At 43.0% G+C, this 16,271-nt stretch overlaps 1 protein-coding gene across 2 annotated transcripts in view; it reads left to right on the forward strand.

Annotated features, from left to right (window-relative positions):
- The window catches only part of LOC109318198 (USP6 N-terminal-like protein), a 164,396-nt gene that overhangs the window by 117,206 nt on the left and 30,919 nt on the right, over nt 1–16,271 (forward strand). For both annotated transcript variants that reach the window (XM_019547288.1, XM_019547289.1), the window contains exons 4-7: nt 4,855–4,928; nt 5,677–5,762; nt 7,171–7,210; nt 8,534–8,614. In XM_019547288.1, the coding sequence (XP_019402833.1) occupies nt 4,863–4,928; nt 5,677–5,762; nt 7,171–7,210; nt 8,534–8,614 (273 nt within the window). In that variant the 5' untranslated portion in view covers nt 4,855–4,862. The remainder of the gene's footprint in view (nt 1–4,854; nt 4,929–5,676; nt 5,763–7,170; nt 7,211–8,533; nt 8,615–16,271) is intronic.

Genomic DNA, 16,271 nt, shown 5'->3' on the forward strand with positions numbered 1-16,271 from the left:
CCTCGCAGGGCCTGCCCTGCTGCCCCTTGATCATGCGAGTGGTCCTCCTCTGGACCCTCTCTACATAGTCCACATCCCTCGTGAAGTGCGGTGCCAAGATCCTTTTCTGCCTCTGCACTGATGAGAAGGGAGTTCCCCAGCCTGTAGGTATGGTGCTGGTTCTTCCTCCCCAGGTGCGGCACCCTTGCACTTGTCAGTGTTGAATCCCATCCTGTTCTCATCTGCCCACCCCTGTAACCTGTCCATGTTCGATTGCAACCTATTTCTCCCTTCTAGCATACCCACATCCCCCCGCATCTTAGTGTCATCAGCAAATTTGAACAGGGTGCTTTTTACTCCCTCGTCCAAGCCACTGATGAAGATATTGAACAGTGCAGGCCTGAGGACCGAGCCCTGTGGGACCCCACTGACCCATCCACCACCACTCTGGGTGCAGCCCTCCAGCCAGTTAGGGAGCCATTTGACTGTGTAGGTGTCGACACTACAGTCCCCCAGTTTGTTAATGAGAATGGGGTGAGAGAGAGGGTCGAAGGCCTTCCTGAATCCAGAAAGACTATGTCCACTGCTACCCCTGCATCTAAGGATTTTATCTCAGTACATTGCACGTACTTAAAGTGGAATAGTGGTTTTATACTCTGTAGGATCTGAGTGAAAATAGAAATCCAACATCAGATTTTAGCCTTGCCGTTTCTTCCAGTAGATGACTGGATCCTTCTTATCCAGAGTTGTCATTTGCTTACCTTCCTGATTTTTTTTTTCCCATGTTCCAAACCAAATCAGCCAAATCAATTCCAAATCTGTGAGTCAGTCCAGAACCATAAGTGGCCCTACTGCTGACAAACATCCTCCACTCCCATCTGGGGCTTCAGATGTTCTCGAATCCTTTGGCGGGCATCCTACATGCAGGCCCAAGCCTGGAGGCTTGGGGTTCAGATGCCCCTGAGTTTCGCTTGCCCTCAGCCGTATGGCTGCAGGCACAAGCTAAGGAGGAGTCTCCCATTTCCATAAATTGGGCTTAAAGCCAAGATCTCCACACTCCAACAGCTAAGTGGGAGGTTAACTGTATGTTACCTTGGTGAGTACTACCCCTGTGCCAGGAGAGCGGTCATCCCCAGGCACAACCAAGAAAACTGCCGTGGTGGTCACAGTGTTCCCCTGCCAGGCAAGCAGAGGTACTCACTACACGTGATCTGTGCCAAAAGGCCTGAGAAACTTGCCTTCCAGAAATGATAAAGTAATGGCAGTGTTGCACTTTGTAGGATTGGAAACATAAAGCAGAGATGTCCCTTTTCAACCCAATTTCTGGCCCAGAAAAGGTGCTTTCCTATCACTCCTGGACAGCTATTTTAGAGAGAAATAAAACTATTGCTCAGTCTCACTTTTGCGCTTCCTGTTGTCCTTAGCAATAATCTCCTTTCCTTAGTGCTTTAGTACTGCTCAAAAATGTCTTTTACCTTGTTAGTATATTGTGCTTAAGGAAATTGTTCTTTTGGGCCTGGTCTTCTCTTATCAGTTTGGCTCTTATTAACTATAATAGCAGCCCTGCGTATGCTAGAAGAGAGCTGAGCATGTGTCTGTACCTATTACAACATAGGTGACTTTTTAGCTTGCTTAAAGCATGAGTGGCTTTTTGTTAGTGAACCAGTAGTTTTGAACTGTGTTCCAAAATGCTTTTTAAAGTCAGTACCAATAAGGCTTTCCAGTTTCCCGTAATGAACTCCTTTTAAGCTGTACAAGTTGAAGCCAGTAGTAGTGTGCTTGCAAAGAGGTTTAGTAGTGAAAATGAACACTGAATAGATTTCAGATATTCTAATTAGAGCTCTGAGTGATGTTAGAATTAAGTACAGATTGGTGAGAGAGAACTTTTGAAGACTTCAGTAGCTTTTTGTCTCTCTTTTGCTTCTGATGAATCTATTTAAAGCACAGAGAAGAGAGATATTTCCCCTCTATATAAGCTTTTCTAAGAAGTTTGGTAAGGGCCTTGCTACATATTACGTTTTGCGTGTTTTATATTTAGGTTGTAGTAAGCATGAAGACAACTTCAGGTTTTCTGAGCAGTTGCATGTTGATGCTTACTATGATCCAAATATAGATTGTCGTACCTCCCTGGAGTTTCAAATCAACTTTGATGCAAGCCCAGGACTCAGACTGAAAATTACCTGTCTTACCCCTGGTATTACCGTGCAGCAGATTCAAGGCTCCAGTGTGGTAGAGGGCCTGGGAGTGATGCCAGCACCACCGAGGAGCCTGTTTCCACCCCTGCAATGTACTGGAGCCTTGAACTGGCTCCAGGCCCTGACGCAGTGGGGGTGGGCCCTAACAGACAACTGCTTGTCAGGCCCCCAGCCTCCAATTTGCACCAGAGTCTCCTTATTGTATTGTCTGTGTGGAGCAGTCCAACATTAGTTCAATGTGTGTTATTAATATGATCTGGAGATGCTCCTCACTGGAAGAGACCTAACTTTAGTATGCTATGATGTCACTTAGTATGCGCTTCACTGCTAGAATGCTCAGGCACTAACATTGTGAATTCAGTTAACACGTGCTAAATGTAACGTGTAAGAGGGTCCTAAGACTTAAAATTCTTTTCCAAACTAAGCTACTAATGAAATAAATTTTTCTTTTTTCAGCCTCCTTTGCATTCTTGCTCTTGACATAACACAGTTCATTACAGTTATGGTTACATATGTTGGCTTTGAAATACTGTTTTGTCAGACTGACTGTGAAATACCTAGCCATACATGATGATGCGACATTACTTTTCAACTTGAACTGCATCCACAGCTAGCATTGTCTAGATATGAGATCAAGAAGTATTGTAAAGAAGTAAACAATAACAAAAAAACTTAATGTCAGAACAACTTAATTCTGAGATGGGCTGAAGTTTTTCTACTTGCAAGTAATTATGAAATGTGTGTACAGTTACTCAATCAGAATTTCAACCAGGGTCAGCAGACAGGGCATCTTCTTGCTCATAAATTGTTGTCTTATAAGCTCTGGTCTGTTGCACCACTAAAATACAGTGAGGGCAAATGGTAGCAGGATAATAAGGTGTGCGGCAACCTATCTCCAGCCATTGCATCTCTACTCAGTAGCTCAGAATTGGAACTGAGGACTATGGTACCTTCTCTGCTACAGGATGCATCTTTGTTACAGTCTTAGGTAAAATTACACATAAACCAGTATAAGTGATCAAAATCAGTTCAAATCTATAACACAGAAGTTTCAAAATGGCCGGTTTAAGTTAAACCAGGATGGATGTAGCATCAGACTTAACTGATTTAGGTTAAAATGTTTTATTGAACTTCTGTCCCAAATCCCCTCCAGATTCAAGTTAACTCACAGCCCCCTGGTATCCCAGGATGCTTTGCACCACCCCTCCAATTCCCCGCTTCCCCTCCTCCCCTGGGGTGGGCCAGCTGGGCTTGGTCCAAGCTGTCTGTTCCAGCAGAGCAGGGAGGCATGCTCTTGCACTGCCCCCTGCCTCCCACCAGCTTCTGGCCTGTGCCACTTCAGGCATGTGGCTGCATTTCCAGAATCAAAAGTGAATGTCTGTTTACTTGTTTATCAGTCCAATCTGCGCAGTTTCGATTAACCTGTGAAGACTGAATCAATTCCAGCCTCGGGCTTTTTGATTGTCTATACTTAGCCTTGGTGTTAGTTGCATCAGCTAGTTTAGTTCAAATGATACTGACTGAAGAACTAACAGGATCATATGCTGTAGGAAACTGTCCTGCATTAATATAAGGAGAAGTATAACTAATGTCTCCCTTTTCAATTTTGTTGTCTTCAGTGAAGACTACAGCTCTTCTTTCAAGTTCATTCCCTCCAGGTTCTTCCTTTGCATGCTAGATGATTCTTGCAGTGACTGTGTTGGATCTCCTGCAGACTGCCATACAGACTGTGGTTCAAATGCTTATTGTAGATTATCAGTGTCTGGGAAGCTTCCCATGCTCATTTGGAAACATGCTGTGGTGTGACTGGAAGGCTGTTCCATTTCTCTTAACCAGGGTTTTGTGTGGAGGTTCTAAAACTGGCCCAGCAGCTGGGAGATGGGAAGTTGCCTTCAGGCGATTGCATGCATATGGTGCAAAGCAAAGCAGATAGCCTGGGTTCCAGGACAGTGGCCTGATGAACAACACTGTCCTAGCAGTATTGATAGATTGATCTATTCAGTCACTTTATTGGAAGGTGCAAGTGCCACCTGCCAAGGTGCTTGTGGTATCCAGGGCCCTTAATTTCTTTGCAGTTCTGTTGCTTACATTAGACTGATCTCTGTGTTCAAAGTATGCATGAAATGAAGTAGCTAATGTTTTCTGAAGGATTCCCCCCCTACCTCTTCTATGACTGTTTTCAGATGCCCACATAGAGCTTCCTGTGATTTTTGTGTGCGAGGGCAGGACTTGGCCTTTCCCTTTATCAGAGTAAATGCCAAGCCTATAGGAATCCAGCTGGCCCAAACTTTGGTACAATATAACAGTTATAATGTTGTGGGGCTTTTAACCTTCATTTATCTCAGGAAAAACTTGGTTTTGAGTGTAGGCATGTGAAGAAAAAATGCACAGCAACCAATCCTTCAGTCCTCGTTGGGGACAAAACTCCCACTTGCTCAAACCCAATTGTTTGCCCATGGAAAGACCACAGATTTAGCAGCTGTACTCACTGTGTGCAAGCGCTAAATGCACTTTGTTTCTGCAGCTTTTCATTCACAGCCTAATTTTAGCTTTGGGTGAGGCTGGAAGTTGAAGTTCTCAGCAAAGCTTTTTTCTATTAGCGCTGTCCCAAAATATTCCCCAGCCTGTGTGCACATTTGCTTATTATCTCCTTTTTCCTTTCCTTTTTTGCTTTTTACAGCTTCTGACATGAAGAAAGATATCGACACCTTAATAGCACAGGAAAGAGCTGAGATCATCGCCAAGTATGAAAAGGTACTAATCTGTCAACCAGCCACAATGCTGCTTAAGAGCTTACCCATCTGGGGGAAGCAGGAGTGCCTGATACAGTAAAAGGGGATGTCTTCTTTCAGACATTACCCAGTAATATTACACTACACCACCCACCATTTTCTGGCTTCTGCCCAAAGAACTGAAGAATACAGGCAACATTTGAGGGTGTATAATTAGCTCATGTTGAAGGTTTTGCAGATGGGCTGAGGCAACTCTATTTGGTCAATTCAGATATAGTTTCTATTATCTCTACCCGAACAAGGCAAAACCAAAGAACTTTCATTATCAGTTTCCTTCTCACTTGGTACTGGGTTTCCATTTTTCCCCATGTTTTATTCAGACCTTCTCCCTCTGAGGTTTTGAGGCTGTCACCATTTCACTTGGACCACCAGTTCTGTGACTAGGAGACCTGACAGTGTCAGCAGAGAGACTGAATGGGCTTGGAGACCGAACAGATAATAAGACTTGTGCTCTTCAGCGCTGTATCCCCTTGCAGATGAGAATGGGTTACACTTTGTCATAGCCCTAATTATGTGCATGCATTCATGGCTGAGGCACATGGGCCAGCCGGTACAAAGGGAGACCTGCTGGCTGAGGCCAGTATTTTATACCAGAGTCCTTGCTTTCATACCTTTCCTATAAGTGTTAAGAACTAGTGCATTCATGCTTTGAGGAACTTGCACTGTTGGCATCATTTCAGGGGTGACTCTTGTCATCTTTTGCTTTGTAGGGAAGGCAGGAAGGAGCTCAGATTGACCCATGGGAAGATGCTGACTTCACCCTGTATAAGGTCACGGACAGATTTGGATTTCTCCAGTAAGTTACTCCCTCGTCTTCTTCCAGCTGCCCTTGGTGGTGTGTTGATGTAGGTTGTTGACCTGACAGTGGCTTCAACACCTTTGTTGCTGGCTGTTTGATTAGTCCCACATGTATAAAGTGAAATGGATGTGTTGTCTGCTTGTGTTTGAACACATGGAAGCTTTCTGAGGTGGAAATTTTCCACCATTCAAGGATTCTCCCAAATTGCTATGAATAAACACAGTCTTCCTTGAAAAGATTTCAGATGGTCAGGTGGGAGAATCTGACAGTAGGCCAACAGTTTAGAAAATCCATGGCGGCAGCCATTATGTTCTCAGAAGAATTTGAGAGAGAAGCTATTTCTTGTTGGCCAAAGCTAGAGTCAGAGACTGCCTGTCTCAGCACTCATCTGGCTTTGTTCACAGTCTAGAGCAGAGCACTGCCTTAGTACAAGAATGTGCATCTTGTGTTTCTGGGACTTGGAGCATCATGCACTTGCACCTTGGCATGCAGGGGGAAGTAGAAGCAGAGGAAGCAACTCTTTTGGGGCCTCTTATTTCTGTCCTAAGCAGTTCAGCTGGTCAAGAATTGGAATGCCTTTCCTGGGGAGAAAACACCCATGTTTTGATGCTCACTTTTGTGTCATATTTCAACAAAGTCAATATATATTATGGAATGGGAAGTCCAGGAATTTGAGTCTTCTTCTTGCGACTGTTTTGATCAAAGCTAATCCCTTTTGTGTTCCCATATGAAAGTGTTCTGGTTTAAACTAAATTGAGATACTTTGGCTTAGTTAAAAAATTCAGACTGCATCTTCCCAAATTCTGCAGTGCATCATGGGAGCTGTAGTTCAGATGTCTCCTGCTCAAATTTCTTTCTGTGGGCTGGGATCACTAGCCGGACTCCCGTGATGTGGCATGGGACACCCCATGACTCACTGCTTTGGCTCATTTAGAGCATGGAGGATAATACATCAGGGAGGTATAATACAAATGAGGAATTCCAGCACAGAGACAACGAGGGAATGAATAAGGTACCATAACACTTCCAAGTAGATGCAGTTAACTGTAGCATCAAACTGTAGTGTTTTGATTAGGAGCAAGGCTGACCTCAACGTGAAATACTTTTTGTTTCCAGTTTTCCTAACAGAACATCAGGTATGTCCTGAAAGTGGGAGTTTCCCCTTGGAAACAGCATTTACTGTTGAAAATAGGGTAGTAGAAGATTTGTTTACGTGTTCTACTAAAAAGCCACTTCTGACCCTAAACTTTTAACAAACAATTAATTTCCCTTTCAGGCAGGCCATCTCTGTAAAGCAGTGAATTTTTGCTTCAACACTTGATCAATGCATGTTTCCACTATGCACCGTGTAGTGCTTCAAACGTTTTTTGCCTGTAGATTCAATCACAAATTCTTACTCTTTCAGTGAACAAGAGCTGCCGAGCCGCAGTGCGGTGGAAGAGAAGGTAAGAACTGGAAGAGTTTTACTGCCTGTTGAAATCAGACCTTGTAAAACACAGTGCTGAAAAGGGAAGTGATGGGGCCTGCTGTTTAACAACAAGTAAAGACATTAGGCATGGCACATGAGCACAATTTTCTTCAAATAAATAAAAACCAGCTTCACCTTGACTGTGGCTGTGAGGTTAATGGAGTAACTCCTTACCATAAAGTCGTCTCAGGAAATCTGCTCACTGAGGGGCAGCTCTCAAAGTGTTGCATGCTGGGGCGAGCCAACCACCACATGCTAGGGAAGTGGTGGAAACTCCTAGTGGTGTTAGCTCACTTTGGAGCAGGGAAAATGGAGAGCTGAGGTACTCTACTAGGTTTCTGTCCTGTGGTAAGTATTGAGCCCCCAGCTAAGTTCACTGGTTGCAAGTCCTGAAATGTAGCTAGTCATTCAGTACTAATGGAATAAAAACTGCAATGAGAGGAGGTCAGAATCAGATTTTACCCTGAGTTGTGGAACTAGTCTTTTGAACACTAAGGAAGCTGAGCAGGGCATGATGTTGATACATTAATCTTAAACCTTGTGCATTGGTACAGCTGCCAGTAGATCACAGCCCCCCCACTTTTTGATATTCAAGCCACGGTTAGATGGCTCTGTCTTAGCAGAAGAGAACTAGTCTGTTAGGGGAGGTTTCTCTGCAGATTCAAGGAAGCCCAAGATTATTTCAGAAAAAGAAATGGATTCAGTTTTTACTAAGCCTTTAGTTTCAGGATCTCAGAGTTTAAGACTTCATAACTGCACTGCGGTTTGGGGGGAGGTCAATCTAGAACTTACCTCCGAGTGAAAATCCTTGTGACATGCTTATATTGTGAGTGATAGGGTGTGAACAGGCTTCTTGTCAGCTCAACTAGTAAAGTTTACTTCCTTACCACCACAAGGGACCTGCTTGCTTTGCAGTAACATGACTGTCCAGTTTCCAGATCAGAACCCTAACTGGGACTAAACCTTCTCTAGCAGCTGTCTGCCATCTGGTAGATGCAGTGTGGAGCAGCTTGTGGTTGGGTGTGCACTGTAACATCTGTGACTGTCAAGGAATGCTCCTTTTGCAAGGAGGGTCTGTGTATCCAGCCTGGGCATTTCACTGGCCTCTGCTGCACTTCATTCCTTAGTTTGGGAAGAGGCTGTTTACCCCTGCAAGCACTTCTCATTATTTCCTGTCACTGCTACAAAAGGTGTGTGTATGAAACTGAATGTGAGATGATGTTATCACACGGTTTAGTTTAATGAGACTGAAAAGTCCTTCTTCTGTAATATTGTTTGGGTTGAACTGATTTTTTTCCAGCACAAACTGCAGGAGATAGAGCGAGTGGGCAAATGGCTAAAAATGCTGAAGAAATGGACCAAATACAGAAGCAGTGACAAGGTACGGAGAGGAAAAGATAATAAAACTTGTAATTTGTAATACTGTTGGAGAGTGGGGAATGGTGATGTAGCTCAGTTTGGAAAAAATGGCTTGCAAATTCTACCTTTAAAAGTTGAGTATAGTCTTGGAATGGCAAGTGAGGAGAGACTGGTTATGGCATAAGATCATCTTTTAAAAAAGTCATTGAAATTTTGCCTTTCAAAATTATGCACTTGTGCCCAATTTTTAAAAAAAAAAAAAATCATGCCTACCTGGATTCTTGTGCATGAAAAAATGGTTACTGCATATGCCAGGCTAACTTCCTTGTGCATGCATAATCTAGGAACCCCTATGAAAATTTGGCTAACAATGACCCACTTAGCGCTTTTCTGTAAGAGTGTTTTCTTGAGAGAGAAGTATGGGTGGGAGGGGGAGTATTTTTATTTGTCTAGTTTAGACCTGTAGTATTGTGTATCTTCTTTCTGACTTGGCTGTCTAAACCCATTTAAATCGCTATCTTAGAGCTGCCTATGTGAGTGTCACTAATATGCCAAAATATAGGAGTTAAAATAAAGAACAGCAAGGCAAGTTCCAGTTATTTTAACACACCATCAGATATTCATAGCACAAGCCCCAAAATATTTACTCAGCTCCTAGATCATTGATAAGATAGGACAGAAGCATAAAACTAAAGTTGCACTTATGGTATGGTAAAGCAAAGGGTATAGCTTGGGTGTGATTTCCAAAACCCCGGGGACCTGGGTGCTGTGGGTGGGTGGGCCACAAAGTTCTCATTTGTTTCTTATAAGGGTAGGAATGATCCCTCTGTCTTGTCTTATGAATATATTTTACGCTGCTTTCCTCTCCCCCTCGTATTTTGTCCTGCTAAAACATGGTGGCTTCACTGGTATCTGTGGATGCCAAGTGAAACGATTTATAAATTCTTTGCAATGAGGTGCAATGTACATGCGAAAAATGAATTACTGTTACACTTTGGCTCAATATTAGATTTAATATACAGATTCATAGATGCTAGGGTCAGAAGGGACCTCAACAGATCATCGAGTCTGACTCCCTACCTAGGCAGGAAAGAGTGCTGGGGTCAGCCAGATGCCTATCCAGCCTTCTCTTAAAGACCCCCAAGGTAGGGGAGAGCACCACCTCCCTTGGAAGCCCACTCCAAATTTTGGCCACCTTTACCATGAAGTTTTTTCCTGATATCTAACCTAAACCTGCTCTCTGTCAGTTTGTGACCATTATTCCTTGTTACCCCAGGAGGCAATAAAAAATGCTGTGATGATAATACATAGGGATTTAGTATTTCCCATCTTTTACAGTACAAGAACTAGGGAATGTACAACAAAATTATTAGAAACCAGGTTTAAAAATAAAGATCTTTTTCACAAAATGTATACTTGACTTATGGAACTCATTAGCACAAGATGGTAGAAGCTGATAATTTAACCAGGTTCAAAAGGGATGGGATAAATTCATACCGGATAGGTCCATTGGTGAGTCTTACAACATAGTGAAGGGTACAACTACAAATGAGAAGTTCTAGGCCTCTGGATGCTGGAAGAGGGGCAGGGGACAGATCAACTAGGATAAGCCCTGCAGAAATACTTTTCCCTTCAGCATTCACTTTCTGCCTCTATAAGAAGCAGGAACCTGGGCTAGGTGGGTCTTTGGTCTGACCCAGTGTGTCCTCATCATTTCCAATATTATTCCAAATGGATTTTCAGATTGAAAGTTACACTTGCTTATGTGTGACTAGGTCCGTATATGATGTCAGCAATGGCTATTCTGAGGAAGAGCTATCATTTTGCTGCTGCTTCCTAGCCGGAAGTCGAGACCAAAATATCTATTCTTTCTGTTCACATATAATTCCAGTTGGCATCAGCCTTAATATTCATTAACATAGGACAGGGAGTCTTGTCTAGTAGTTGGGGGCCAGGACTGGAAGCCAAGAATCTGTGCTTTTCAGATGAACGTTGAAATTGTTAGTTCTGCCAACAGCTTACTCCAAACTTGGGCCTAGCTTTTAAACTGCTGTGCTTCAATTTTTCTGATCTCAGTACTCCCATACGCATCTCTTGGGAATACTGAGGCTCCATTAACATCTCTAACATTCCTTTGTCACCCCAAGTGTGTTTAAAAAGGTGAAATGGGAATTTTGTTCATTTAAAAATCCCCCAAGCCCTTTAATTCTCATTGCACTTCCCATGCGCTAGTCAGATCAAGGGGATGGCACAGTGCCACAGAAGAAATAGACGTGGGTGAAGTTGTTGAACATCCATCCCAGCTAGCAGGGTCTGACAGTCCCTTTATTTATGACAAAGAAAGGGATGGCAAACTAACAATGAATGACACAATCAAATATGTTCACAGCAAAATAACCACAAAAAGATTCAGTTTTCTACATCTGTTCAGCTTCCAACTTTCCTAGATATGGGAGTATTGGATTGTGGGTGTTTTTGACTCTCCTAATGAAAAAGATACTAAAAGAAACCATGTAATTGTTTCCTTTTGAGCAATCTTGTTCAACAGAATGAGGAAGGGTATTTTTTCTAGCCTTTATTGAGAAACATTGGAGACTTGAGCCTGCTTTTTAAGAGCAAGCATGATTGGGACCATCTGTGCAGAACAAAAGTGGATGGGGGAAGTGTGAGAAGTATCAGAACAGACTCCCTCATGCTAGCATCACGGATTCAAAGTGTTTTTTATAGATGCCCTAATTATGGAGGAATCAGTGGTGAAAATGCATGAAGAATCTTAATGTTTTGTTGAAGAAACAAAAAAGGATGCATGATTACTATATAGTCTTGCAAAAAAAAAAAAAAAAAAAGGCACCACCTCCTCCTCCCGCCTTCCCCTTCCCAAACCATTTGGTGGAAATTGGGGTGCTCATTATATGCCAGAAATATGGGTCTTTGCAAGTTTGGAAATTTGGTGGCAAAGGAGTGTTGGCAGCTTTAATTGCTGCAGCAATGGGAGCCCTGGCAATTAAAACTGCCACTGCTTCCCCTGCCAAAAAAAAATTCTGGATCCTGGCTGGATGACATGGCCACATACATCGGATCAAGCCAGTGTGTTGGGTCAGGCCATGAGTGGACCCGGTGCGTGGTGCTAGACCCAGAGCTTGGGGTGGGTGCACAGCTTCCATACAGTACACTGGGTTGGCAGCAAGCTTCACTCTTTAGCTGGTGTGATTACAATACGTGAGGCCATGTATCCTCTCAACAGCGTTGCTGTTTTCTTTCCCCCATTTACCCTGGGCTAACATAGGCTGCATGACCAACTGCACCAACACGTTCCAACTATGCTCCCTGTAGTCACGATGCACTGGGTTCCATATCCTCTTTAATCCCCACAAACTCATGTAGCTAACCACAGCTTTTAACATTCACTAATAAAGTTTTAAAATCTATTCTGGGACATGTTATATGCGAGAAAATAGAATAATATTTTCCTTGGAACTACAAATTGATGTAGATTTTAGTATGAATGGGGCTGAAGACTAGCACTGGATTTTTATTGTCTTCCTGTCTAATTTACTATTCTTTCAGTTATTCTCTATTTCTCAGTAGCTTTGGCAGGGAGAAGTGCAGGAGCCCTACCGTGTTCTCTAACTCAAATTGGTATTAACAGGATAGTTTTTCATATTCCAAAAGGACTAGGTAAATTTCTTTAGCACTTAGAGATGCTGACACCGCAAAAGGTGTTCATCGGATGGGCTGTCTCACCTCTGTTAGCTAACTTGAGTTGACATGGCAATGAAGGCAAGGTAATTTGCACTTTAACTTGCATTAGCCAAGTACCTTTAGAACAGAGATCAGCAACCTATGGCTCACAGGCTGTATCTAGCTCACTGAACCATTGGGTCCAGTCACAGAGCTGAGGCTTCATCAGTATTTGGTGACAGGGTCTTCAGTGGCATTCAGTAGCAGGGCCTTGGCCCATACCATGCTATGCCATGATGTAGCTGGACAGCCAAGCCCTTTCCTCTGCTGCACTATAGCCAGGTCATTGGGAGAAATGGTGGTGACAGTGATTGGGACCTAACATTGGCCTGTCTTGGACCCAAACTGGATCATTTCAGCCCACTACTGGAAAACTTCACTGACTGCTACTTTAAAGGCTCAAATTCAAATTGCTAGCCTGAGTTAAATCCTAATCTACTTTGCTTTTATTGTTGTTTTAAATCAAGTTAACTCAGATTTGCCAAGGAGAATTAAGAACACACCTTCTTTTTTACAGTATACACGTACTTTGCAGAGTTTTGTGTATGTGTATATATGCATATATATGTATGTATGTACGTAAAAGCTATTATCCCACCTGGGATTTTGCCCTTGTAAATGCTTTGGCGTGTGGTTTAGTTCACATCTACAAATCTGCATAAAAAACCCATCTAATTTAAAGCTGCACTGACAGGTTAAATGAACTTATTTCTGTGATGCTTCTTAAGTCAGATGGAAAAAAAAATCCCAGAGCACGCTGAAAATGTTTCTGCCTGAAGTTTGAAACACCATATTTGAGGCCTCATTTTTAGTGGTTGTGTGCTCTGCACTCTTGGATAATCAGGGCTTTATTTAAAAGTCTAAATTTGGACACCAGCAATCACTACTTCTGAAAATGTAGGTCTCCATGGGTAAATAAAAGCACAGTGAGAAGAAGGAATTGAGCTGCATAAAGTGCAGTCTTTGGGATGGTGTTGGTAACTGAAATGGACCAGGAATGCTCACGTGTGGCATAATGTGAGGAAAGGATCACTTGTTGAAATGAAAGGAAAGGAAGTGTAATGTTTGTAACTAAGGAAGTTAAATCTGTGCACTTCCATCTATCATGAGCTCCGCAGACAATCTGAAGTGAGGGATGGTTTCCTCTGTACAGCGTACACAGTTAACCAGCACCTCTTGGCTATATTTTCTGAGGAACTGGTAGTTTCTTTGGCAAAGAATGGTCTTTTGGTTTAGGCTTTGGGATTTGGGACTTTGAGCTTTAATGTTCATGCTCTGTGGTTCTGGGAAACCGCTGTGTAGTTGACTGTGTGGTTCTGATTAGATTACTGCATTGGCAACATCAGCAAAGGTCAAACCATATTCTCACTTAATTCTCAACCAAATATTTTGTGTAAGGCAAAGTAGAAAAACAGGAATCTCGGCTCTTACTCGGTTTCTTAAACAAGTTTTGAGCTCGGTTTTAGTAACTTCCAACATGAACAATATACAGTTACTTAATGGGCTTACAGTGTGTCTGTGTGCCTGGGCAGATAGTGGCAAAGGGAGTCAAAAGTGACTACCTTCTAAGGATCAATTTTGAGGGTTTGTTGCTTTCTGGCTGAAAAGCAGAGAGCGCTCTTGTAACAACAAACAAAGTAATTGCTTATAGCGAACCATACATGTTCACAACTCTCCTGTACAGAGGAGGCATTGTCTGAGTGCTAAAGATCTTGCCTCCTGCTTTCAATTAAATCAATAGGAATAGTGCTGGGTCTAAAGTGCAAAGAGTGACCAGGTGAAGAAAGATTAAGTTGGATGACATGGAAATTTACAGGGTCTGGATCTCACTCCCATTCAGGTCTAGCAATGGATTTTTGCTCATTTCCTGGGATTTCTGTGGACTCTTACATGGGGAAGCCTTGATTTTGGAATGTCAGAAAAGCCTACAGTTATGAAACATAACCAGTACAAAATTACAGGGAATGAAATGTAAACGCTCAGTTCTGCTTTTTGAAGTAGTGCAAGTTCTTCATCTGGGTGTTTCCTCTGTCCCAGTAACAGTCGCTCATAAAATAATATTGGATTGCTTTTTCAGATGCAAGCTGCTAAGACCTTACTGCACAGGAGGACTGAATGTCCTCATGAAGTTCAGATGGTGGATTTAGAAGTTGTGCAGATTTTCCCTCTGTTGGAATCCATAGGGTTCATGTTATCAGTGGGTATGTTGAGGGTGGTTTGAATGCTGAGTTTAGGAAAGCACACAAAAACTATTTCCTGTGTAGGGAGTGTGATGAGGCCTTGCCTTGCAGTCGTTGTCAATGGAATTCAACTTTTTTGCCCTGTGCACCAGATCAGGCCAGTGGGCCTGATCCAGTGTGCAGAGCAGGTGTGGCAGGGCCTGATCTGGGCATGTGGAGGGGTGTTGGGGGTGGCCTGGCCCTGATCCAGTCGTGTGAGGGGAGGAGGCATGGCCCAGCCCCAGCCTAGCTCTGCAGGGGTCAAGGGGCGTGGCCCAGCCCTGATCTGGCTGTAAAGGGGAGGGAGCACGGCCTGGCCTCAATCTGGCCATGAGGAACTTGAAAATTTGGCATTGGGGATGGGTGGCAATATTAATTGCCAAATCTCCCTGTCTGTGGGGAGCCCCATGGGTCAGATGCCATAGTCCATGGGCCAAATCAGGGTTGAGCACCCCTGCCTTATATCATAGCAGCTCTTTGCCTTAATGTTTCACTAACAAACTGCAACCTGTGTTGTTTTGAGTTATCACAATGTCATATAGGGTCTTCATAAAGTCCTTGTGCACTTTTAAACTTTAATAACTTAGGTTGTAGGTATGATAGAAGAAATCTGTAAACAACATTTAAAAGCAAATTTATTTAAGTTTTAGGGCAGCTAGAGTACACAATGCTAGACTTCACCATAGCCACCATCCATCTTGATACAGTGCTCAATCTGATCTTCCAACCCCTTGAAAATATTTCCCAGTTGCTCTTGAGTTAGTGCACTAATTGCATTGGTGATACTAGCCCTAAGTTCCACCAAAGAAAGTGGTTTTGACAAGTAAACTACACTTTTACGATGTCCCCATAAAAAGAAGTCCAACAGCAACAGGTCAGGTGAATGAGGTGGCCAAGCAATTGGTCCACCTCTGCCTATACACTTCTCTGGGAAAACGTCATTTAGGAACTGTCGTACATTCAGAGTGTAGTGGCACGGAGATCCATCTTATCTAAGAACAAATTAGGTATTACTTATGAAGTCTAGTACTGTATACTCCAGTTGTCCTAAAAATATAATAAATTTGCTTTTAAATGCCGTTTACAGATTGTTTCTATCATACCTACAACCTAAGTTATTAAAGTTTAAAAGTGCACAAGGACTTTATGAAGACCCTGTATTAACAGAGAACAGAATAGCTTGTTATGGAAACTTCCCATGGGAAAGGCACCCTTGTCTTTGAAATGAAAAGAGAGCCCTGTCATGACAAGGGACATCTGTGAAGAAGAAGTCTGTGAGAGATTTATGAAAATTGTTTCTGATAGTGCCTGCTGCTCCATCATTGTATCCAAGACTGTGTGGTCCCAGTGGGTTCCCACCTGTTCAGGGCTAAAGGATACCACACAGAAGAAACAGTGGTGTATAATCTAGTACAGCAGCAGCCATGCTCTCCCTGAGTGCCACTCCAATTCCCTTCCCCAGCTCAAGCTGTTGCTTGGCTTTCTGCTTCCTGCCCTGTGCTCTTTGCCCAAGCCATGCCACTTGCATCAGGCATGCGGCAGGTTGGCCACACTTGAGTTAGTGTTAGTTGAGTTGAGAATCCCCTCTGCTGTCTGCATATGTTTCTCTTTTGCTTAATTCCTTTGCTGGATTCTCTGCTATGTTTTCCATTTGACTACATAAGTAAGACCCTCCTTTATTTAGTGAAGAAACTCTGGGTAAAGAACCAGTCTTTCCCT

Source organism: Crocodylus porosus, unplaced genomic scaffold, assembly GCF_001723895.1.
Source record: "Crocodylus porosus isolate Cpor-Errol unplaced genomic scaffold, CroPor_comp1, whole genome shotgun sequence".
In the NCBI taxonomy this organism is placed as follows: domain Eukaryota; kingdom Metazoa; phylum Chordata; order Crocodylia; family Crocodylidae; genus Crocodylus; species Crocodylus porosus.